The sequence below is a fragment of the Coffea arabica genome, chromosome 8c, assembly GCF_036785885.1.
Source record: "Coffea arabica cultivar ET-39 chromosome 8c, Coffea Arabica ET-39 HiFi, whole genome shotgun sequence".
Taxonomy (NCBI): Eukaryota; Viridiplantae; Streptophyta; class Magnoliopsida; order Gentianales; family Rubiaceae; genus Coffea; species Coffea arabica.
Genome location: NC_092325.1, coordinates 44,362,890 through 44,387,691, shown reverse-complemented (window position 1 = coordinate 44,387,691; position 24,802 = coordinate 44,362,890). Strand labels below are relative to the sequence as shown.

Here is a 24,802-nt window from a genome sequence, read left to right as displayed (position 1 = left end):
TAATGATTCCATTAAATAAATTTTCCAATTCCAAATCACCGAAGTTAGTATGTATGTGTGAGGCGGCACAAACTTTTGATGTCCCGCCACTGCCGCCGGCGGCTGTATTTTTGGGAGTCTTCAGAGGTGGGAGATGAGAGGCGAGCATGATTCACTTAGTCAAACGACTTACTCTTCCGCAGTGTTACGATGGTTATAATTCGGGGTCGCTGTTAAGATCTTTACGATGAGATGACGTGTCAACATCGAAGAAGCTATGGGGACCGGATGGAAAAATATATGGGTTGGTGCCGGAGTATTTAGTTCCCCGTGCCACTCTCCAAGTGGCCTGGTGCACACACTCTTAACCTTTCTTTATAAGGGACACTCTGAATAAAGCAACAGACCCAAATTCTACCATTTGTATCCCAAGCACGTCCTTCGGGTTACCACCCTTCTTTTAGCTCATCTCTTTCTCCCTTTGCCATTTCCAAGCACCTCTGTTCCCTCCCTCACTCAAATCTCACTTATCTTCCCCGAATCCGGAAATTTTCTATTTTGTCCCAAGAATTTAAGGGCTCAGGTATATCTCATCTCTTCTTAAATTTGTCATCCTTTCTGGGGCCATGCCATTGGCTTGTACCATGTCAAGAATCAATTTTTTTTATTCTTGCTGTGCAAAACCCTTTTGTGTTTATGGGGGGATTTTATCTGGTTATGCGATTGTTTTAGATTTTTGGTGTCTGCATGTTTATGACTATGATTCCCAGGGCAGAATTCTGCTAATGTGGAGCATTTCCTTTAGTCTCGTATATGTCAAAGAATGAATTTTTAGAGCTCTAATTGTTTGTTTTTCTTGTTTTATTTATTATATGCGAATGGATTCTGGAGTGTTATTTTTGAGTTCCTGATGGTTGTATAATTTGAATCACTTGAAGCTCTTTTTCATATAGATTGCAAGAACCAATCTTTGTTAGTTTGGCAGTTATCTGTATTTTTCATTGGCTAAATTGGTTTTTTAAAATATATTGTTTGCTTTTGATGAGTCGACTTTGTCGTGCAAAGTTGCTTAAACTGTGTTGAAGTATTTTGACTTATACTTAGATAGCAACAGCCAACAGGTTTCTAGTATTGCTGGTTTTATTGTTTTTTTTTTCAATGTTGTTTTGACTTTAAGAATCTTACTCGGCTTCTGGAGTTTTATTTCTTTTGCATTGTGAAGTTTTGACATGCATGAGAGCTTACAAGCAGATATTAATGGTTTAAGATAAGTACGTATTAAACTATGATGTTTCTGCTTATAGGCATTTTAAAATCTTTTCCCACTAGAAAAATATAAATTGCCTTTTCGTATCGTAGAAAAGATTCTGTGCAGTCTAGATCGGCACTGAAATTCTCATTCTGGACTAGGCCGTTAACATAACAAGAGAAAAGATGCATTAATGAGCTGATTTTCGTTGAAATAGGTTTTGCATTCAAATCTTTAGCTCTTTTGTGTATGAACTTATGTTTGAACTTGTCATTGGTGTACATTTTCTTTTCTGTTTTTAGCTTATCTTGCCTGCTGGCTTTGTGAAATAGTTTTAACTGGTCAAATAAGAAAACTTTCTCCTCTTGTATATCACACAGAATATAATTTGAATATAGTGTTATGCTGTTCAATTATTGATGCTAAGATCTATAAATTCTGACTGCTGGTTTGGGCATGAGAAGCTGTTAGTAAAACTTGGCATTTCTGACGTTTCAGGTGTAAAAATGGCACTAATGTCACAGGCTGGTCCATCATACTGCGTTCAGCCTGAGATCGTAAGATGTAAAGCTGGACACAGTGTGGTTTATAGCCTAACCGGCAGCATGGAGGGGTCTAAAGTTAAGGATGTTTGTTTTGGTTTCCGTTTCTCTTCGTCAAATTTGTCAAAGCAGCGAAGGAGTTATGGTCCTGGAGAGAGTAAAAGGAGACACCAGGTGATTGTTGCTGCAAGCCCTCCTACAGAGGATGCTGTTGTTGCTGCAGAGCCACTGACAAAGGAAGATCTTGTAGGGTACCTGGCTTCCGGATGCAAGCCTAAGGAGAAATGGAGGTTCAACTTCTAGCTTTTATTGGTACTTCGATTTTCAGTTGCACCCTTTTTTGCCTAAACAATGCCCCATCCTTGTTTGTTATGTGGAATTTAATAGAACTGCTTTTAGGCATGATGTGAGTAGTCACTTGGAACTCCTATCAAACTGAAACAATTGAATTATTAATTACATGACTTATTTTAAGTTTTTTTATGCGTGTGTGTGTGTGTTTCTATGGGGTTAAATCAACTCAAGGGGTTGGTAGATTTGATAACCTTCTTGTAACTCCTTGGACTTGACAGAATCGGCACTGAACATGAAAAGTTTGGTTTTGAGTTTGGGACTCTCCGACCAATGAAATATGAACAAATTGCGGAGTTGCTTAATAGTATTTCTGAGAGATTTGACTGGGACAAAATAATGGAGGGTGAGAACATTATTGGTCTGAAACAGGTATATTATTCTTTCCTGGTGTTCATCATGTATTAATTACTTTCAATGCTAGTCAGTTACTTCAAATATCCTTAAGATTTTATGTCCTTGTTCATCTTGATGGGTTCTGATAACAAAGTTTGAGATTTATCCCTTTTATCATGGTTGTGAGAAGCTTTTACTCTGTATCTGGTCAGGGAAAGCAAAGCATATCACTGGAGCCTGGTGGCCAATTTGAGTTAAGTGGTGCACCGCTTGAAACACTGCATCAAACTTGTGCAGAGGTTAATTCACATCTTTACCAGGTTTGTCCAAAAAATTTGTTACACATATTAAATTAAATATGGAATCCACCGCCCTCCTGTTGAAAGGTTGTCCTACTTTCTTTTTGAAACGAAGAATCTTAGTTCTGATAGACTAGAATTTTAGTTATTAATTAGTTTAAATGTGCACAACCCTCTGTTGCACATATATGCATGTTGGCTGATGATGTATTATTTGTGCCTCTGTTCTTTTCAAGTATGTATATATCTTTACGTGGAATTAAAAGTATCATGACGCATTTTTACACATGACTTTTAGTACTAGAGACTCTCTTCATTTTCTTCCAGGTAAAATGTTTACCGTATTGTAGACCTTGGTCACTAACTTTATAGTTTCACTGGTTTACTTGAGCTCCTCTACTACCCTTCTAAATATGGGTGTGTTTGGATAGGTTGTTATTTGCAAAAATAAATTGTGATTGCGTCATAAATGCATTTTCCAATTACCTTTTTATCTTCCAAGAACCTATTTATTTTCACATATATCACATGACAAAAAAGTGCTATAGTGTTATTGCAAAAAATTTTCCTAGTAATATCCTATCCAAATACACTGTTTCTGCAACAAAACTTTCTATTTTTCATATGGCAAAGGAAATTTTCTTCCATATCATTTTTCATTCTTTTGTGTGGAAATTCTTCTGGTAGGCATTACTTTGAATGTCCAGGCAATTTACTTATTGAACCTCTCTGTTTTTCTCTCAAAATACATGGAACAAAAAAGTCTGCAAATTGTTTATAATTTGATTTTTGTTTTGAAATGAACTGCACAGGTCAAAGCTGTTGCAGAGGAGATGGGCATTGGATTTCTAGGAATTGGTTTCCAACCCAAATGGGGATTAAACGACATACCTATAATGCCGAAGGTAATAGTGAAATAAATCCAATTTTCATTTAGTCTGTGACATCTTTACTCTTGTATTTAGTATATTATTATACTGTTACTGTTACTAGTTTTCTCCATAAGCTTTAGTTTGCTGTTGGTATGCTTACCTAGTATTCTGGCTCAGGGGAGATATGAAATTATGAGAAATTACATGCCTAAAGTTGGCTCACTGGGGCTTGACATGATGTTCAGAACGTGTACTGTTCAGGTGAGAATATTTGATTTTATTTTTTCACAGTACTAATTCTGTATGTTGTAGATGGATAATAATTGCTACGGATTATCTCTCTCTTCCCATTTCTCATGGGTTCTGGTCTGTGAAGAGTCATAATTGTGCAGCGGAAGTTATATTTATCCCGCTTTTGGCAGGTGAATCTGGACTTCAGTTCTGAAGCTGACATGATAAGAAAATTCCGAGCTGGTCTTGCACTGCAGCCTGTGAGAATTCTTCTTCATATCTATTGAAAAAGCATATGTTGTTTTTTGAGATCTAACAGGGCAGTGAAACAGATTGCTACAGCTTTATTTGCAAATTCACCGTTCACTGAAGGAAAACCAAATGGATATCTTAGCATGCGAAGGTACTGATAGAATGATCTATATTTCGTTGTTTTGGTGAAATTGCAACTCTGTACTAGGATCTCACAAAATTCTTTCTTGACCAGCCAAATTTGGACAGATACAGATAATAATCGTGCAGGCATGCTTCCCTTTGTCTTCGATGACTCTTTTGGGTAGGTTCTCCAAGTTTTCTGAAATAATTGGATGAAAAAAATAGAGTCTTATGTCTCTCTACTTAAACTGTTGCATGGTGATTTGGAAAACAAATCAACTAGTAGGGGGCTGATACATGGTTATGCATTGCCTCAATTTTTTACTCTTATGATTTTTCACAAATTGTTAACCATTTAAGAGCACATATTACTTGGAAGACAGCATAGAAACAGAGAACTCTAAAAAGAATAATTAAAAGAAAAATTAACATTTGAAAATGTAGAATTCTCCTTTAGCTTTTATTAGAGTGGCAGGTGACCACACATTCCAACTAAAGGTTCATTCATTCTGCTCCCACCTATTTTGTTCGAAAGATGTTCTTGATTTGCATCGAACATTGAAGAAAGATGGGATAACAAATTGTTGATCTCTTCTAAGAAGATTTTCATGGATCAACTCATCCCTACGGTAATACCCTTTATTTGCATTCTTACAGGTTTGAGCAATATGTAGAATATGCTCTTGATGTGCCAATGTATTTTGTGTATCGGAAAAAGGAGTATGTCAACTGTGCTGGAATGTCATTCCGGGTATTTAACTGTACTTGAAATTCTGATTGCAGATCAAACAATATTTGTTTAGTAAATGTAAAAGGTATCTTTTAATGTAAATTATTTGCAGGATTTTATGGCAGGAAAACTTCCTTCTATTCCTGGTGAATATCCGAGCCTGAATGACTGGGAGAATCATCTCACAACAATATTTCCTGAGGTCTGTGTTCTTAGCTGAGCTGAGATTGATGTGATGATAATATTCTGTATCTTGTCCATGCTGCTTTTTGAGTGAGGTCATATATGAAAATAGACCTCAACCTGATTTTCATTAGGTGAGGCTTAAGAGATATTTGGAGATGAGAGGTGCTGATGGAGGACCTTGGAGGAGGCTATGTGCGCTGCCTGCATTCTGGGTATAGAGCTTCTTTCTAGAATTTGCTATCCATGCCATTTTGTTGTCTCAATTGGGAAGTATCAGTACGAGTGTTACTTGAAGATAGAACTGAAAGAATTATTTGTTCGGTCAATGAATGGTTTTTTTCTTCTTCTTAGGCTTGTCTTGTCAGAAGTGATTGTTCTTCTTAAGTTTCTTTTCCTAAAAATTTTGGAGACAGGCTTAAATGGTAACATTGGTTATATATAGTTAGGTTACTGCTTGTCACTTGCTGTAGATAATCTTTGGATGATGATTGTTTGGTCTGCCAAGCTCTTGCCCTTGCCTTTTGTGTTCCCTTCTTTTAGGGTTTGTGAGGGAATGGGATAACAAATATTCATTGATTAGCCGAGGAGGCCTTGATCTAGTGGCTAACGAGATTTAGAGGTCCTGGGTTCCAATCCCCCTTCCCCCTCCCTGCTTCTTAAATTCCACCCCTCCCTTGCTGGAAAAAAATTTTTTTTTTTTAAAAGTATTCTTTGATTATTGGCTGAGAAATTGAAGTGGTAGAAACATGTGATACTTTTGCCTTGAATTCCACATTCTTCTCATTCTTAAATTGATAGCCTGCTTTCCTTGTGGAGAATTCAGTTGTAAACCTTCTATTTTGGGATTAGTTCCATTAGATTATCAAGTATCTGTATTCCAGGTGGGCCTTCTATATGATGAAATTTCTCTTCAAAGTGTTCTGGACATGACAGCTGATTGGACGGCAGAAGAAAGACAAATGCTCAGGAATAAGGTAATAAATTTGTCTTGACCATGAAAAATATTATTTTTTGGGCAGAAGCTATCAACTACGTCATGTGTTCCATGTGTTCATTACCATTGGCCTGTGCTCTTAAAGCAAATAATGGCTGTTAACTGACAACTATCTAGCTTTAAGTAGGCATTTGACAGCAAGAATAAAACTGATGATTAAGGAGGAAGGTTGATGGTTTGGAGAAATTAATATTTGCTTCCTTTTCATTGCCCCGTGCTCTTGGTCCACATCCAAGGTTGTCAAGCATGCGAGGGTCTAGCTTTAAGTAGGAAATATCTCAGCAAGAAGAAGACTGCTGATTGGAGGAGGGAAGTTGAAACTCGAAACTATGGCAAGCTACAAATTCATGGGTTCTGAAGCAGCTGTAGAGCTTCCTGTTACAGTTCTCTTGAATTAGTTAACATATTGCTTTTTTCCACTATACATCTAAATTCCTCGGACATAAAGCAGGATGTTTCAGCATTCTTATTTTTCAAAGATGGACTACTAAATGATCCACATATTTGGAATTAGGATACGGACATATCACTATACAAAAGATAAAGCCTTTTTACTTGCTGAACCCAGAAGATAACTTTTTGAGTATGTCCATATTTCATTTTTTGAAAGAATAAAGTATCAGGTCATTTGACCTGCTTTTCATGGTTGCCCCCTTATATTGATTGGAGCATGGATAAGAAAATGTGGTTTAGATTTTACTCGAATTGTATTGGTTTTTGAGCTGTACCTGCAGTATAGTATTAAGGTAGGTTGCATCTTGGTAGAATTATCATTTTGATCCCAAATTATGTAGTAGGTACCAAAGAGCGGTTTGAATACACCATTCCGGGATGGGCTGCTGAAGCATGTGGCACAAGACGTGGTAAAGTTGGCTAAGGTGAGTTGAAAGGCATTGAAGTTGGTGACAGATTTTCGTGCCATTTTTTCTACCCATTCAAATGTAATTTCGTATGTGCAGGATGGTTTAGAGAGGAGAGGCTTTAAGGAAACAGGATTTTTGAATGAAGTTGCTGAAGTTGTGAAAACAGGTAAATAGATGTACACTAGAAAATTATTTTGTCTTCGCTTGCAGTCCATGGCGATTTTTTGTTTGCGCTCCCACTTGTTTATCTAAATTGAAGTGAGTCAATCCTGCTGGCTGTGCATTAGTTCTTGATTTGTGCTGCTATTGTCAAAGCACGACTCTTAATCTGGATTGATGCATATTGCATCCAGCTATTCTTGTAGATTTCACCTCACAGAATTCTACTGTTTAGACTTGAGAAGGGATCATATAGTGCGTCGACAATACGCGTATCTATCTCACATGCAATGACATTTTTTTTCCTTCAAATCTTGGCAGGTGTAACACCTGCAGAGAGGCTCCTGGAGTTGTACCATGGGAAGTGGGGGCAAAGTGTAGATCCTGTTTTCGAGGAGCTGCTCTACTGAAGTCGCTTCCATTATTCTTTCTGCACTTTATATACCGGTCCGATGCTCGCTACAAGGATTCTGATTAGAATTTTTGTGTAGATTTGGAGATGAGAAGTTACTTAAATTTGCACCCTCCTGTGTACTCTACTAGGAAATAAATTAGTGCAAGATCATGTTTTGTAAACTTCAAAACATGCACATCGCTCTCATCTTGGAATTCCTTTCGAGGATGGAATAAATGAATGTTTAGTTTAAAGTCCTTCTAGTTTGTACCGACGATGCCACGGGGAAAAAAAAAAAAAGTGGCTGTGGCTGTGGTTGTGGTTGCATTATTAATACGCATTACGCCGCAAGAGTATTCTTCTGAATAAACTTTTTTCCACATAATTGTTGCTTAGTACTGTGATGTGCAGGTCCGAATTTCTTGCCGATGCCTCTGATTTCTCTTTCTAAATATGCAAACAAAGCATACTTAATTAAGGAGGAGAAGAATCAAAGGGTTGTACGTAATACTACTGATTACCGACGATGTAATGCGTGGATTACGGTCCGATTTGTGGTTTTTGGGCCCTCAAAATGGCGTGGGCGGTTCGCTAGTTGGTGTCTCATTTCCAGTCAATTCCGGGTGCTCATACATGTGCCCGTCCAAAATGCGCCATGTGATTTGGTTCCCCCAAGTTTGGACCCTTCTATGTCAACCACCCTTTGTGAATGGGGCTAGTTGTAGTTTGTTAACGCCGGACATTAATTGTTTCCTTCAGCCGTCTTACCGACATCAATCAGTGGGGAGTGGATTTGGATAGCAAGCCTAAAACGGACGATGGAAGAGTGCATTGAGCTTCCCCCTTCTCCACATATACCAACAAAATGTAAGGCTGGTGTGGGCCATGGACTTGTCATATGCCATTTACCAAATGTCTGATGCCATTGAATTTTCTATAGGAAGATAATTCCTTGCAGCATTGCGAGTTGAAGCGACGGGTGATTAGTAAATAAATGGCTGGTGGTTGAAGCATCTTCTTAACATTATGGTGGGATAATGTTGTAGTATTAGATCCTGTCTAAGGACAGCTAATCTCAATATTAATTAATTAGCTCACCAGTCTCCACTCAAAAGTTGACACTCTAATCGAAGCATAAAATCCTTGATTTCTGACTTAAAACAGTCATTGGATACTTTGGATGATACAGCTGATAGGAGTTGGAATGAGAGATTGCCAGTCATGTATCTGCATTGGAAACAATCATCATAGATGAAGACATATTCATACCTTCAATAATTGTTGGTTGTTACCCCTTTTTTCTTCTTCTTCTTCTTCTTCCTTTTCCTTTTTTTTTTTTTTTTTTTTTGCACTGAATGATCGAAATTCATATATACAAAGGAATCATCAAATTGGGAATAAAACTAAGACGAACCACCAACTTAATTGTGTAGGGTCGGGTATGAGATCTTACATTAAGCAATGATCAATTTGATTAAGCAACAGAAATGACATATGACAAGCGACTAAATAATTGCCTTAAGCTCGACTAATAGACTAGTTACTATACTATGGCATATCCCACCTCGAAATTGCCAAATGAAGAGGCAGAATTTCTATAACAAAGGCAAAACTGAAGTCACAAACCTTGGAAGCCTGTGGTAGATCAAATATTGATCTGATAAGAATTAGAAATTTCTTGATTCAAGTAATAAGATTAAGAATTTCTCATTATAATTGATTCATTTTCTATGGATTTTATTTTCTCCATAATTTCTTTTGTGGAGATACAGTCCATAATAATCTTATATAGGATGAGAAAGGTACCCACACATGATGGTTGTATTATTCTGCTCCAGCTCATATTTCCTGTTGAAGTTGACATCGCCTCCACAAGAAAATTGCAGAAACATACCCACATGAAATTACTAATTGGATCTATGCATTATTGTAAGGTGGAAGAAAAATATCAATGTCTCAATCAAATTCCATCCTACTCCTACTACAAAAAGCCTTCCCTCATTCACACTTCCATGTCACCTCCTTTTCTCTCATCCTTCTTACTCTTTTTTTTTCAAACCATCTATATATCTCATATATATCTTCAAAAAAGAAGAGGAAAAAAAATATATTGCTTAGAGAATGAGAGAAATTCTTCATATCCAAGCAGGGCAATGCGGCAACCAGATTGGTGGCAAGTTTTGGGAAGTCGTTTGTGATGAACATGGGATTGATGCCACAGGAAACCACAGTGGCAGCTCTCATGTTCAGCTCGAGAGGGTCAATGTTTACTACAATGAGGCCAGTGGTGGCAGGTACGTCCCAAGAGCTGTCCTCATGGACCTTGAACCTGGGACTATGGACAGTTTGAGGACTGGAAGATTTTCAAGCCTGACAACTTTGTTTTCGGCCAAAACGGTGCCGGAAACAATTGGGCTAAGGGCCATTATACTGAAGGAGCTGAGCTGATTGATTCTGTTCTTGATGTTGTTCGAAAGGAAGCAGAGAACTGTGACTGCTTACAAGGTGAAAATTCCAACATCTCAATTTCGTGAACAGCTATTATTATGCACTCACAACATAGAATCTGCAGAAAACTCTCGTGTAGTGGACAAGTACGTACCCGCTTAGTCCATTCAGACTTTCTAGTACTTTGACTAAGTTTTCATGTAAAAATTGCTGTTTCTTTAGTTATTTGGTACTTGCAGAGTCAATGTGTCATGGTACAAATGTGGCTTCAATTCTAATTACATGTTCTTATATCTGTAACAATATAGGATTTCAAATATGCCATTCACTTGGAGGAGGCACCGGATCAGGAATGGGGACTCTGCTGATATCTAAGATCAGGGAAGAGTACCCTGATAGAATGATGCTGACATTCTCAGTCTTCCCTTCTCCAAAGGTCTCTGACACAGTTGTTGAGCCCTACAATGCCACACTCTCAGTTCACCAACTGGTTGAGAATGCCGATGAATGCATGGTCCTGGACAATGAAGCACTCTACGATATTTGTTTCAGAACACTCAAGCTCACAAATCCAAGCTGTAAGTTGCCAAGTTAATTAAGCACTGCAAGGAAGTTGAATAACCAACTTAGTGAAACTAGTCATGAACTTACAGGATCAGGGGTCTCAATAGTTGAGGCTTCTATCGTCTTGAAGTACAATTCATTGGAATTGTTAACACTTCCTTTATACTAGATCCTAATTCTTGAATAATTCAAGTTGCTTCCTAAATTTCCTGCAGGTCTGTCTAATTGTGTGTAGTAAAAATTCAACCGGCCAAACGAATTGTGAGATTATGTAGCAACTAGCAACGTTATATTTCGCGGTCAATTGTTGGAGATACACAAGGCCTCTTATCATTTTGAGATTAACTCCCAAAACAATCACTCTTTAAATCTGGACGGATGATTAGGGCAGGCTAATGAGATGATATGTGCAAGAATAGGAATGGTAGTTAAATGTTCGTGTTACATATGTCAGCACTTCAGCACGGAGCACACTTCAATATGTGATTCCTTTTCTTGTTTTGGCGCAGTTGGTGATTTGAACCACCTGATTTCAACAACCATGAGTGGAGTAACATGTTGCCTTCGTTTCCCTGGCCAACTTAATTCTGATCTGAGAAAGCTAGCGGTGAACTTAATTCCATTCCCACGCCTACACTTCTTCATGGTTGGATTTGCACCCTTAACTTCAAGAGGATCGCAGCAATACAGAGCACTCACCATTCCGGAGCTCACGCAACAAATGTGGGACGCCAAGAACATGATGTGCGCTGCTGATCCACGCCACGGTAGATACCTGACAGCCTCAGCAATGTTCCGAGGCAAAATGAGCACCAAAGAGGTTGATGAGCAGATGATCAATGTGCAAAACAAGAACTCATCATTCTTTGTCGAGTGGATCCCAAATAATGTAAAATCAAGTGTTTGTGACATTCCACCAACAGGGTTGGCAATGTCTTCGACATTTATGGGGAATTCAACATCGATTCAAGAGATGTTTAGGCGTGTTTCCGAGCAGTTTACAGTCATGTTTAGGAGGAAGGCTTTCTTGCATTGGTACACTGGTGAAGGAATGGATGAAATGGAGTTCACTGAGGCTGAAAGTAACATGAATGATTTGGTTTCTGAATATCAGCAGTATCAAGATGCTGCAGCCTCTGGTGATGAAGACTATGATGATGATCAAGAGGCGGTTCTGGAAAGCTAAGATTTGAAGAGGGCTTGAATATTAAAATTATTGCATTTATTTATGTTCTTTCCATGGTGATTGTGAGTAAGGTCTTGCACCATAATATCACTATTGGTGATCTTATACTGTATGTAAAGTGTTAACTATTGATGTTTCTATACGAATATATGGCGTGTTTTTTTTTTTCTTCTTTTTTAATCTAGTTGTTATGTTATGTCAATCTTGAAATAGCACCATCTAGTCTGACTGGGGGTAATAGCTGCAAAGTCAAGATGTGACTCACAAAACTGGGGGCCTGAAAATATTTTCAAGATTTGGAGTTTGTGGCTCTACATTTGATTTTGGGAATAGATTTGCAGGCGAAAAATTGAACGTTAATTTGACTAATGCTGCATCTTTACCATAAACAAAAGTGAATTTGGTGAATGCGACTCGGGAACCTTAATAATTTGCCTAAGCTTAATCCAACAAGAGTCAAGAATAAACTGGGAAACTTTTCACAGATTACGCTAATGTGTTTGGGGGCATTGACACCCCAGTCGAGCGCCAAAGTCAGATAATCTGGATTGTTCCACTTTCGTTTGACATGCTCGAGCTTCAAGTTTTAAATTAGACTACCGATGGGTGAGATCAAGTCTGGTCCTCGTTTCAGGCTGAAGCACACAGGCACCAGAAAAGCCTACGTTGGTTGGTGCAGCTTCCTTCAGCATGTAACCTTGGTTCACCACAAACATGCCCCAGTATTCAGAGTTTTCTCAAAGCACAAGTGTTTGGATGAAGTTTAAGATTTCAAGTTCTAAATGGTCCAACACCAGAGGCCGCAAAGAAAGTAAACTTGCTGCTAACTCATACGCAATTTACAAGGAGTCAAATGTTGTTGGACACCAAAATCCCTTAAAATTCACAACAAAAAGTACCAAGAAAAATAGTCAAATGCAAGAGACAAGAACCAGCCAAATCTCAAGCATGAACAAGCCATGTAGCACTGTACATAAATTACAGCATGGCAATGTTCTCCAACCAGCCTGTGCATGTAACGAGAAAATCCCGACCTCTTGACCTGTTTATGAAAGAATAATTCCTTCCAATTGCAACAACTTATCCCCAAAGACTTGTATAACTGGGAAAGCTTTAGTCTACTATCAACAGAGAAAGACTCTACCAACCTAACCGAAACAAACCACCTATTTGATGTTCCCAAAAGAATGTTTCAACGACACCACCGCACCATGTACTCAAGAGAATCATAAGAGTTTGTAGTGTTTAGCTCTTGATTTTTCTTGAAGTTGAATAACTGAAGAGCCTCTAAGCTTTCCGCACCAGAAACCAAGATGTATTTTACTTGTATCTTTTCCCAGAATGGAGCAATTTTAAATGAAGATAGCCAACGCTTGGTTAACTCTTTTATCTCAAGGAAGTCATATTCCTTTTCTCTTCAAGAACGGAACCCTCTTTTAGAGCAATTTGTGCTTCATTTTCCTTGTCCAAAGCAAAAAGAGCAGCAGCTTGCAAGTATGAAGCGATGTGCCAAACAGGAGATATCACTTGTGCTTGAACTGCATCATTCAGAGCCTCTTGCGGCATGTCACTCATAAGATAGGACAGACTACGACGAGCAAAGACGGTTGGCGATACCATGGTCCCCACCTCAACAAACTGAAAAAAGCAACAAGGTATTAACACAGGACAGAAGCATACCTATAGTAGATCAGAAATAAAAGACAAATGAAAACTTGATACCCAAAAAGGAGATCCTGGGCTGATCCTAGAACAATTGCAAGGACACCCAATGCCCATATGATTTTAAAATTCGATTAATTGATACAACAGAAAAAAAAAATGCAAACCAGGATATAAGCATGTTCTCATCATTTAGGAAAGCTCAGATGATAAAACAAATACACCATCTAAATAGGACAGGCCTGTTATTTAACAAATTTGGAATCATATTTAACTACTTCCTTTTATATTCACAAAATAAATCCAGTTTAGAGAGATTGGATAGTTATTACAGGATTACAGTGATCTAACCTGTGTGTAGCATTCAATTGCAGCCATCAACTCTTTATGGCGAAAAGCAACATCACCCTTCTTCTTAGAATTCAAAGTTTCCTGCATCTGGTTTGTCCACATCTGAAAGGAAAGCTGCATTGCGAGAATATGACGGTGATGAGCGCAATCAATTCAAGTCTCACAGCAATAGAGATGCTTCTCAGGCGCATAAAAGAACACTTTAAATATAATAAAAAGAACAAAGTGACAACTTTTGCACTTTATTCAAAAATTGTACTCTACTACTGTTCAAAACAACCGCAAGAATCGAAGTAACCATAATTTCGGTCCTCAATAAGCAGAACCACCTAAAAAAATGTTGCCCGTAATGCAGTATCACAGAAGAAAGATGAGGCAATTACCAAGAAAATGCTAATATGAGAGATCAAACACTCAACAAGCACAATTTTATGGCATCCAGAGAGGGTTCACATAATATGCCTGGAACCAATTTTTTGCTAAATACCCAACTATGAGGGAAACTCAACCCCCATTCGATTAAAGATACATCTTTTCCCTCCCACAAAAATAAAACTTCAGAATATCTCTACCTAATAAAAGATCCAATCACCATAAGAAGCACTCAGAGATTTTGATATTAGAAAAGTTAACAAACAAAAGTTTATTACAAAATCACAAATAAAATACATGACAAGCTGTCAGTCAGTCCATTGTCTACTTAGCTACTCCAAAAGGATGGAGGGGCTGCTAGAGCATGTGTGCATATAAAAGAAAAAAGGAGTGCTTCACACGATGCAAGGCCACTAGCAATCTTCAAAGAACAAGCAATGCAAGTTTATGAAAATGTCTAATAGGCAACAAACCTCTGTAGCTGCTCCCTCATCATCCTTGTAGCCAAGTTTCTCCAGGATCTCATGCATGGCAGTCAAATCCATTCTTTGGCAGGCCTCTCCAAGAGGAGACAGTGACATAGCTTCACCACCATGTGGTATACCCATCAATACATGTGAAGGAACCTGGAAAGCAACTTCTATTAGAATGTCACTGTAGCATCAAATGTGAGACAGAAGATTATGTTTCACCCAATCACCAAAACTCCAGCATTTTGACTTGGAAGGACTTTCTAAGTATGAGAGCAGAAATGATTGTGCATAGCCACTTCTAAACATCAATACAATTGCTTCTTCTCACGACTTCCCTACTACAAACTCAACGTCAATTCTTTTATAAGACATTTTCCTATAAATTTTTTACAGAAAGCATATCAAGTCAAACTTAAAACAGAAACCAAAAACCATGGTCATGACAATCAATAAGATGATGATGATAAATTATCTTCCTGCGCCAAGTACATTGAAACAAGAACTTTCAAAAATGAAAATGAGCAAAACATTGCACTTGACTGTTCATAATCGAACTAAAATAAGAACCACTAGTTAAACATACTGTATTCTGCAGGCAAGGCACCGTATGGATACAAGTATTATGGTCTAACTGAATTTATAATCTCCATTTTCATCTTCTAAGTATTCACTAATGATCAATTTCTATATCTATATGAGGTGATCAATGCTAATCATCAATTGTATATGACTATTCAAAGACAAAAATAGGCAAGAACATTTGTGGATTTCGAGAATCCACTGTCAGTTTACAATCTTCTCTGGAGTTTCCAAATGGAAGTGTCACAACTAGTCATGCTATAATACAGACTCTTTTTGCAAATAATATACATAATCAAGTTATAGTGACAAGACAGGCAACATCCAACAGCTACCTAAACTGGTTACACAAAATCTTTGAAATGCTTGAGAGCAAGGACAGCAAATCAATTGTAGTCAAGCAAAGTACAAAACACGTGCTAGCTGTAGCATTACACCAAAACTGTTCACTAAGTCCCTGCCCGTCTCCATAAGACAAATTCACCTTTTAAACTTGACATTTCTGACACGATACAACAACTTTATGTCATCCATGCTTACGATCACGGACATGGCAGAAAAGCGTGTCTTGAATCAGTTACTTTCATGCCACTCAAAAAAGGAAGCAAACCTCAATCTCCTTCTGCAGAGGAATCAATGAAGCAACTAATGACTTTGGATTTGGTCGCTCACGAGGCTCATATTGTAGACATCGTGAGGCCAAACGTACTAGCTCAGTTCCATCATCACTGGAAAATTGACCTTCCAAGCAAGAATCAGTCAGCATTTGAAGATTTCTGTCCCTAATCAGATCAAGAGCCTGACAAATTTGTAAGTTGCATTAGGTGGATGGTCATTTGAAAGTAGAAGTTCATAAAAGAATAGCTTACACAGGGCTCATGACCCAACTAATGCATTAGCCCGTCAACAAAAGCAAATATTCACACAGAGAAACTGCCTATCCACTATTCAGTTTCAAGAGATCCAGAAAAGATATTGAGATTTAATGTTACATTCTTATACTAGCTGAAGGATTTGACACTCCATCCTTGAACTTCTATCTATAGAAACAACAAAAGAAAAAGGCTACCAGGTAGGAAGATAAACATTACCAAGCAAAAAACTTTTTCTCTTCACGTGTGTCTCTGTTTGTGTGTGCAAGTGTGTGAGAGGGGGGGGGGAAGAGAGTATGCAGAAAAAAAAAAGTATTCCCCTAATTTTGTTATATAGAGAATACTTGACCAAAAGAAAGCTTACATGGCTTGGGGGAATATGTTTTCCACTGAGAAGATCAAGCAGAAGTGTGCCAAAGCTATACATCACACTTTCCGGAGTAATTCTCCCTATGAAAATGTTGAACACATCCATAATTAAAAAAATGTTGATGATTTCAAATATAATTGATGAGGAGAAGCTAATTAACAAGATTGGTTAGTACTATCAAAAACCAAACCCATATCCATGCATCAGCGTTTTAATCTTCCATGGGAAATATAAGGCTCTGTTAAGACTATCTATTTACTCGTACAAATCAAAAGCGAAGCATATAACTTGTGGATAACATCCTTAGGGCACATTGACCTGTCTGTGGATGACATGGTACTTTTTAGTAGGAATGGCAAAGGGGCAGTCGTACTCTCCCGTCACTGCCTAGCTTGAAAAAATCATCCCCTGCTCCCAGCCTACCAAAATAACCCCATCCCCCGCCATGCATTCCCCCCCAGGACCCTCCTGATGACTGCCCCCTTCCAGTTATTTCTTAACCAAACAGGTATAAATTTTTTAAAGATAAATCTAACACCCAAACAATTAACCACTATCTGTTAAAAATCCATATCTAGAACTTCAAAGTGGCTGTACTAAGTGACAATTCTCAGGCAAAGTAAAAAGCACAAGCAAAATAATGTCCAGAAGTTCCGTATCCAACTAGCATGCTAGGTAAAGCTAATCCAAGGTAATACAATGATAGCTCTAGAGCTTCTTAATGACTGCAGCTAACAAGCTGAAATAAGATATGTGAAATTCATTGCAGGACAAGCCATAACAATAACCCACTGTCTGAAGTAGTACTGATAGTCAGGAGCTTAACATTTGATATTGCTTAACTCAGCTGTTGGTTAACAACCAAATTATATGGTAATATCAGCAGCTAAAAGATAAAGTTTAACTTTGCCCAGAAAATTTAAATGCAATACTATAATATGTACATATAAAGTAGTTTTGCAGAATCCTAAACAATTCTTCATCACCCATCTTATTCAAAAGCTGGTTGCTATTGTGGAACAGAAAAAGGTCAAATCTTGTGATATTATAAATCATGTTATTCAGCAAGCTTGCTGCAAAAAAACTCCATTCCTAATCAAGTAAACAACAGAAAGCTTTTTCCACCTCTCATTAAAGCAATATCAGGGTCACACTAACATATCTAGAGGATATTGACACTTCTTCAAATTTCATCTTGATAAGTTGACTAAATTTTAGAGTAACTTCCATCGCCACATTGTGAGGCCTAATACCATCATTAATACAGCTGTGAGGGGGAAAAAAAAGAGAGAGTTCACTAAGGTAAGTAAGATTATCCATGACCAGGTTTCCAGCTTAATAGTAAATATGTTTGAACACACCAAGATTCAGTACCAACCATTCCACTAGCTACCAGCAATTTTTTGGAAAAAAAAGTCATAATTTATTCTAATGCGAAGTGGAAGGTCAAGAAGAGATGTTCAATAACAGTCCTGTGGTATTGAGTTGATATACATTTCATTTACCATCTAAAATAAGTTTGTCCATTTATGACAATTGCAATCAAAATTTTACCAGTCCGAAGGTACTCTGGAGGAGTAAATGCCAGGTTTGTGCTGTAGCTTTTTCCATCCCTGCTGTTCTTCATTAAACCAAAGCATGACAAGCGGGGATTACCATCCTGAAATACAGAATTATATATTAAGAACCAGGAAATCAACATGACAATTAGCTGATTAAGAAAATGCTTCCTAAAATGTGGACAAGACAAAATAATAATGTGCTGCAAGTATACCATACACTTACATCATCAAAGACTATTCTATAAGCATTGAGGTCATGATAAAGTGCCCGTCCTTTACTCGTACAATATTCTAAAGCTTGTGCTACAAACAGAGCCACCCTTAACCGCATTGCCCACTTCATTGGTTGCGCTTCCCCTAAGTCAAGAAGCAACCAAAGCTTGCTCAGACAACTAAAGGATTAAAAACTTGATGCAACTTCACAAAGACTATTACACTTTTCTTGATATTACAGAAAGAAGATTAAAATAAGTAACTAAGAGTGAATTTCTTCAAAGACATAGGCACGCAAGCAAATTGTAATTGTAGATCAGATGTGTGAAAAAATCAAAGACACGACAAGGTTTTAGGACCATTGAAAGCTGCGAAAAACCAATCTAACATGTAATTATTAAATTCTAAATCACCACATTAAGCAAATGCAATGAAAACAAAACCAAAATGTAAATCATCAAAATTTTGTTCCACTTGTCAAAAGATTCATTCATTTAAGGCTAGGTCTAGGAACTTTGGAAGCAGAAAAAAAAATGGTCTTTAGCACAATAACACATGCAAAACAGATACCATCTTGGAGAGGAAAATATTAGCACAAAAAAAATTGAACTCCGTCCACATTACATGTACAGAGATCATGGTTGCTTACTATAACATCTAGAGCTTTTAATAATCAGAATGCATGCATCCAGACAAGGTACAAATTATACAATTGCAATGGTTGGTGAGTACAAAATTGTGATTGCTATATGATTGCCCATAGAAGAGTGCAATTTAGACCAACAACGAGAGTTTTCAACTAAATGCTGATACCAAATCCAGAATGCATAAATACAAAGGTAACTTACAATGGAAAAGATGTTTTGCAAGTGTCTCATTGGGCATAAATTCTGCTACAAGTAACCTTTCATCACCTTCATAGCAACAGCCTAGTAGATTTACTAATCTATGGTTCCTGAGTTGACCAACAGCTCTTGCTTCTTCCTGAAGTTTAATTGCGAAAGAAGCAATGTTTAAGCTCTCATGACAAAAATGTTACTCTTGGAATGAAAAAGTACAGATGCAATAGTCGCAATCAATAACTAAGGTGAAATAAAATACAAGCATGAAAATTAGTTTAAAACTGTTACATAATGAAAAGAACAGAAAGCAAGCTAAGAAATAAATGTCCGCCACATATGATCACGGATTCATCCTGCGTCAGCATCCAGTACTGATTGTTTCAACCAAAGAATGAGTTGCATATATGTCAGCCAATAACCATGGAGGAGCCAGAAATACACATAAAAGCACGAATCCAAATTAGGCAACATAAATGAACAGTCATTCTTGCTTTCACAAAGATGGAAAGCACAAAGTGGTTCAAATATCTAAAATAAATGCCACCTACCAAGAACTGACGGGAATCAGGCCAAGCAGATCTGTTAAAGCGTTTGACCGCAATCCGTCTCTGATTTTCTAGCTTCCCTCTGTAAACAACATTGGGTGCTTTCTCTCCATGTTCTGAAACTATGTTCTCTACAGCAAATCCTGATGTGGCTATCTTCAGTTGTTCAATAGTGAATTCACGAAAAACGGGCAGATCACTAACTTCACTTTTCTCCTCATTTTCTGCGCCAAGGGAAATACGAAGTTATGGAAGTACTCAAATTTCACTCTTTTAGTACCAAAAACACCACCACCAAAAAAAATATCAGCTAATCTAGAATACCAGCATTTAGGGCCTCATGTCCTGGACCATATTGTTCTGCAGTCCAACAACAGCTGGGTTTGGAACATTCACAACCCATCCCAAAACTCGCTTCTCGGATGCACACCTCAAGGCCTCAAGAAATGCCAAAAACGTGTACCTCCTTAAGATCATAAATTTTCCATCTGGCTTCACATACCAAATTAGCAACAGTTACAATCTTCCTAGAAGACAAGCCCAAAAAATTCAAATGTGCAAAACATCTTTGGATTGATATCCTTCAATAACTGTATTCACAGATACCATTACGTTTGAAAACTTTCCACAATAAACAACAATTTACACAGTGAAAAACTTCTAATACTCTTAATATCGACTCGACCAGGCAAAGCATACACTGCAGGGATGATACAAACAATAGTCAAAATCAATAAAACACTCAGCACCTTCCCTGAAATCTCACGAAATGCTTGAAAATTAAACATATATTTCACAAAGCGCACGTGCTCAACTCAAAGACACTCAATACATTTCTTTCTCTGAGACAGTACCAATCAATGAAAAGAATTTAATTACAAACCGCCAAATGCAGACGTACATGACAGCAAATACCCAATGTATAATAACCTGTACATGCTCGCAGTCAAATCCTACAAGCTCAGCGCATGATTGAAACAAATCAACCCCATTATACTTAGACACAAACATAGCACCTTTTACAAGCAAGTCAACTCAGATAGACTAAAGATCCTCATTCTGGATCCCGAAGTTCCAATTTTTCAGCTTCCTCTTCAATTAAAACAGCTCCACAAAGCCAAAAATAGATTCCCCCTTTTGTCCACCTTTAGTCAACAAACAAACCAATTCAAACCCCAACAACCTGAATCCAACATAAAACCACCGAGACCAAACCACAATCGAAAACCCTCAACAGTTTTCACAAAATAACCTCATTTACAAAATCATATACACATACATACCAACATATGCAAAACCTTGAACTTTCCAAAAAAAAAAAAAAAGGGTTCTTTACCTTGCTGAAATAGGTCAAGAAACTAAAATCAAGACAACCCTTTGATTCTCTTCTTTCGCTGAATTGCTTATATAACTTTTTTGCATATATATATATACCTATATCTATATATGCACAAATTCTGGTGGTGAAATGGGAACAAAGAAAAGGGTTCTTTGCATAACAGTGTGCCTTTTAGCTAAGTATGAAAAGAGCTCGATTTGGATATTCAAAGTGTAGATCTCATTTAGTGTAGTAGTAGCAGACTAGCAGTGTGTATGCCAATTGGTTTTTGGGTTTTTTTCCCCTTCTTTTTTCTTTTTAATTTTTAAGAATTTCCACCGACATAAAACAATTTTTAATTTTAATTCTGGGGGGGACATAAGTAGTAGAAGTGGTGGAATTATAAAATGCCCATGATCGATTGCTCATCTAATGGGTACTAAAACTAATTTTAAAATATTATAATTGTTTGATGATGGGAGTGAATTTTTTTTCTTTTTAATTTGTCAACTTGGTCTGAGGAATGAAGACTGGTGATCGTACAGTTCTAGATTTTTACCCGGGTTTCTTTTTTACTGGTTACGTATGTGAAACAAGTCGACCGGTGTTTCCCACTTCAAAATGATTTACTGTCTACTTTTAGTGGTGAAAACTGTGAAATCTTTTTCTTGATTTCTTCTCTTTTCCGTTTTTTATTCATTTTCTTTTTGGTTCAAGTATAATCAAATTGAGTCTACCCGGAGTACTGCATTACTTGAGCAAAAAACTTGGACTTAGAATTGACCTCGCCGAACTCTTGAATGTTGAGTTTGAGGTTAATTTTGTTTTGCATTACTTGAGTTCGAGTTCGAGCTCAAGTTCGTACTTATCAAATCTAATTGACTTTATTTTGAGTTTAATTGAGTTTAATCAAGCTTAGAAAATATAAATTTATATTATCTATATAATTTTAAACATGGTACAAAATGAACATTTCATACTAATAAATAAAAAAATGCAAACAAAAACATATATATATGCAACTCGATTAAGATCGACGAATTTTCAATTTTCATATATTAAGACCGAGCTCGACTTATCAAATAGTGTGAACTACAAACTCTGCTTGGATTGTAAATTATTTGAGATATTTTTACTATAGTACTTTTTTGTGATGTGATGTATATGAGATAAAAAGGTAATTGAAAAGATAAAAAGGTGTGTTGAAAATTGTAATGATGATGTAAGCAAATAAATTTTGACAAATAATCCTCTATCCAAACAAACCTAAATCACTTGCATCAAAAACACGTTTTCTATCTTTTTATAGTCATAACCACCATTTTATCTCATACATATTATATCACGACAAAATATTATGTTATAATACTAAATAAATTTTTTTCCAAATAATCTCCTGTTCTCCACTGAACCGATTCATTTATGGATTTCTAATAAGCAAAACCAGCTGCACTTAGAAAAAGAGATAAAATCATCTAATGGGCTTTATGCCATCCAATGTAGGTAGAAGTGCAAACGAGTCGAGTTTAATCGAATAACTCGCAAGGTTGCTCGGTTAAAATTGGAGTTCAAACTCGTGTAATATTTGACAAAAAAAAAAAAGTTTAGTAACCAAATAGTTATTATAGACCCTAATATGCTTTTCCAATTTATGTTAAATCCTTGATGATCCTGAAATTGTATGTTTAGAGACTAATAATCTGAATTTTTCTATCAGGTGATTCAATAACTAAGGGAGACCTGTATACCCCAAATTAGACTCAAATCCTTTTGAATACCAAAACCTTTATCGAGTAGCCCATAGTTGACGTTAGAAATGCCCCTTGTATCAGTTGTATGGCAAGGACATGTTTTAGAACCCAAAACTGGTCTCTTGTAGTTGGGGTTAATCGCATTTACCTCTCCTAAGATTGTCCAAATTATAGAACAGACCTTCTATATTGTCTTAATGATAATTGAACCTTTTCACTAGCTAATCATATTCGAAGATCCCCTCCCATTAGTTAATTATTGTTAACTATTACTTAAATTGAAGTAAGTAAATTAACTTGTTTTGTTGAAACTATTAATCATTAGACCTTTTCCTTTGCCATTCTTTTTTCGCCCTATTTTTTTTTTCACATCCGCCCTATATGTTATAGCCAATGTAACAAAAACCCCGATTATGGGGCCTTTTGCTCAATCACCACTGCTGCATAGCTGGTATGAATGGTAACAGTTTTATTCTAGAAAACTTGATGGTATCCGAATTCTTGGTTGCATTACATGCCTATCAAATGCAATGTTTCTATGCAAAAGATTTGCACTTTATATTCATGATTTTTTTTTAAACCAGTATAAAATTTCACTTAGTTCTTCCTGTTTAATGATCAGTACTATATCTAGTTCTAAAGGACAGTCGATAGATGTAAAGAAAATGTAGGTTGGAGAATGATGTAGCGCTTGAAGTGCGAGCTATAAAGCACATTAAGGAAAATATGAGGGCTAAAGAGGGTTTTCTTAACTTTTTCACTCTATTTTTTTTTCACTTTTAGGTACCAAGCACTTGTCTTCCATTTTAGTTTAACTTTGTAATTCAAATGATAACTTGGGGAGGGGGGGGGAGGTTGATAAATATTTGGCTATCTAAAGGCTTAGATTGCAATTTGGCCAGCTACAATTAGGTTACACAGCAAGAGGCCAACTTTCCAACTTTTTTAGTGTCAATATCGGTCTTGTTCTAGTTGCTTTAGATTTTACAAAAATTTGATTATCAAAACTGATTATGACGAATAATTAGATCAACAAAAGCTGTTCTTTGCATGATTACAGATTTTAGCTAAAAGCTCTATAATTAGAATACAAGAGTAATCGAGAACATTACAAAAACTCACGAATCCCATCATAACTTACGAGGGAGTTAGTGTGACTTGGATAAATTCAGTGACAAACTTGTAATTGGACAAATAATGGGAGATAAATGAAATTGACCCTATAACTAGTCTTGGCCTTTAGCCTCGCGCGAAGCTACTATTTCTGTGTGACTGAACAAGCATGTCCAACCAACGTAAATGCTTCAAAGTTTTACAAAGTCTGTGAGATACAATTACGTGCATTATCCGATTGAAAAATAGTCACAAGTCCACGACGCTATCACTAGAGTCAACGGTGAATCCAAATTGATAACAACTTCCTTTTTTGGTTGCTTTTATAAAGGTAGCTGTGTTACTGTTACTGTTCATTACATGAGAAATTAGGACAATTTGTTCAACTATTATCCAACATATATATATATATATATATTTTAAAGGAAACTCTAATTCTATTTATGAAACCTTCATATGCTTCAATTTGATCATTAAGGATTATTAGATGCGCAATGACTCCAGCAGAACTCTGACGACTTGCAAGCACTAAATGAACTATTCTTATAGTTCATGATAATTGTTACGGGAAAACCTTCGAACTTAATACAGACCTATGAACCACACGGGTGCCATTTGGTAAAAAGGGATCGGAACGAGGAATTGAAATAATTATAATTCTTATTGTTTGGATTATAAGTTTTGGATTTAGCATAGTGGAGTGAATCATTAAAATCTAGAGATTTTCAATTCCTAACAAATTGAAGGGTTTTGGTGGATTCTCAAATTTGTTTCAATTTAACTCGAGGACATCAAAAAGGAAAAGAAAACATATTTGTTTTTACCGCTTTATCAGTCCAACCTCTATGGTAGCATCTTACAATCAAATTTTATTTTTCATCTTTTATCTTTCATCCTATTTTTCAGAGCAGATTTCATTATCATATTTTTCTCTTTTTCTTCTCGCTTTACTCTCTCCTTCAATCCTCCATGGCAGCAGCCCCCGCCTCATATATTTTTTTATCTCATTTCTTGTCAATAT

General features: G+C 36.8%; 3 protein-coding genes across 5 annotated transcripts; 2 read left to right on the top strand and 1 right to left on the bottom strand.

The window, feature by feature from the left end:
- Positions 1-309: 309 nt before the first annotated feature.
- LOC113703886 (glutamate--cysteine ligase, chloroplastic) lies at positions 310-7,817 on the top strand. 2 transcript variants are annotated; one of them, XM_027225385.2, is made up of 16 exons: positions 310-562; positions 1,727-2,060; positions 2,343-2,493; positions 2,670-2,777; positions 3,569-3,661; positions 3,806-3,889; positions 4,051-4,119; positions 4,192-4,262; positions 4,347-4,415; positions 4,892-4,985; positions 5,077-5,166; positions 5,282-5,362; positions 6,032-6,124; positions 6,942-7,022; positions 7,104-7,173; positions 7,488-7,817. In XM_027225385.2, the coding sequence occupies exons 2-16, from the start codon at positions 1,735-1,737 to the stop codon at positions 7,574-7,576; spliced, it is 1,569 nt and encodes a 522-aa protein (XP_027081186.2). In that variant the 5' UTR covers positions 310-562; positions 1,727-1,734; the 3' UTR covers positions 7,577-7,817. The 2 variants fall into 2 exon arrangements, 1 of the variants encoding a protein (XP_027081186.2); XR_003451526.2 differs by lacking the exon at positions 7,488-7,817 and having other exon boundaries at positions 418-562; positions 6,939-7,022; positions 7,104-7,170.
- A 1,767-nt stretch (positions 7,818-9,584) lies between these two features.
- On the top strand, positions 9,585-11,923 carry LOC113702684 (tubulin beta-1 chain). The gene is given in 4 exon segments (XM_027223803.2): positions 9,585-9,916; positions 9,919-10,065; positions 10,317-10,586; positions 11,082-11,923. Coding segments are annotated over 4 exon segments (1,329 nt in total). The 5' UTR covers positions 9,585-9,681; the 3' UTR covers positions 11,759-11,923.
- Positions 11,924-12,565: 642 nt separating this feature from the next.
- Positions 12,566-21,188, bottom strand: LOC140004165 (serine/threonine-protein kinase BSK7-like). 2 transcript variants are annotated; one of them, XM_072063209.1, is made up of 11 exons: positions 20,936-21,188; positions 19,924-20,087; positions 19,603-19,823; positions 19,061-19,196; positions 18,223-18,356; positions 17,992-18,097; positions 16,432-16,517; positions 15,806-15,994; positions 14,617-14,769; positions 13,772-13,885; positions 12,566-13,396 (listed from the first exon to the last, which is right to left on the bottom strand). In XM_072063209.1, the coding sequence occupies exons 2-11, from the start codon at positions 20,000-20,002 to the stop codon at positions 13,145-13,147; spliced, it is 1,470 nt and encodes a 489-aa protein (XP_071919310.1). In that variant the 5' UTR covers positions 20,003-20,087; positions 20,936-21,188; the 3' UTR covers positions 12,566-13,144. The 2 variants fall into 2 exon arrangements, with proteins under 2 accessions (XP_071919310.1, XP_071919311.1); XM_072063210.1 differs by having other exon boundaries at positions 19,924-20,091; positions 20,936-21,074.
- Positions 21,189-24,802: the final 3,614 nt, after the last annotated feature.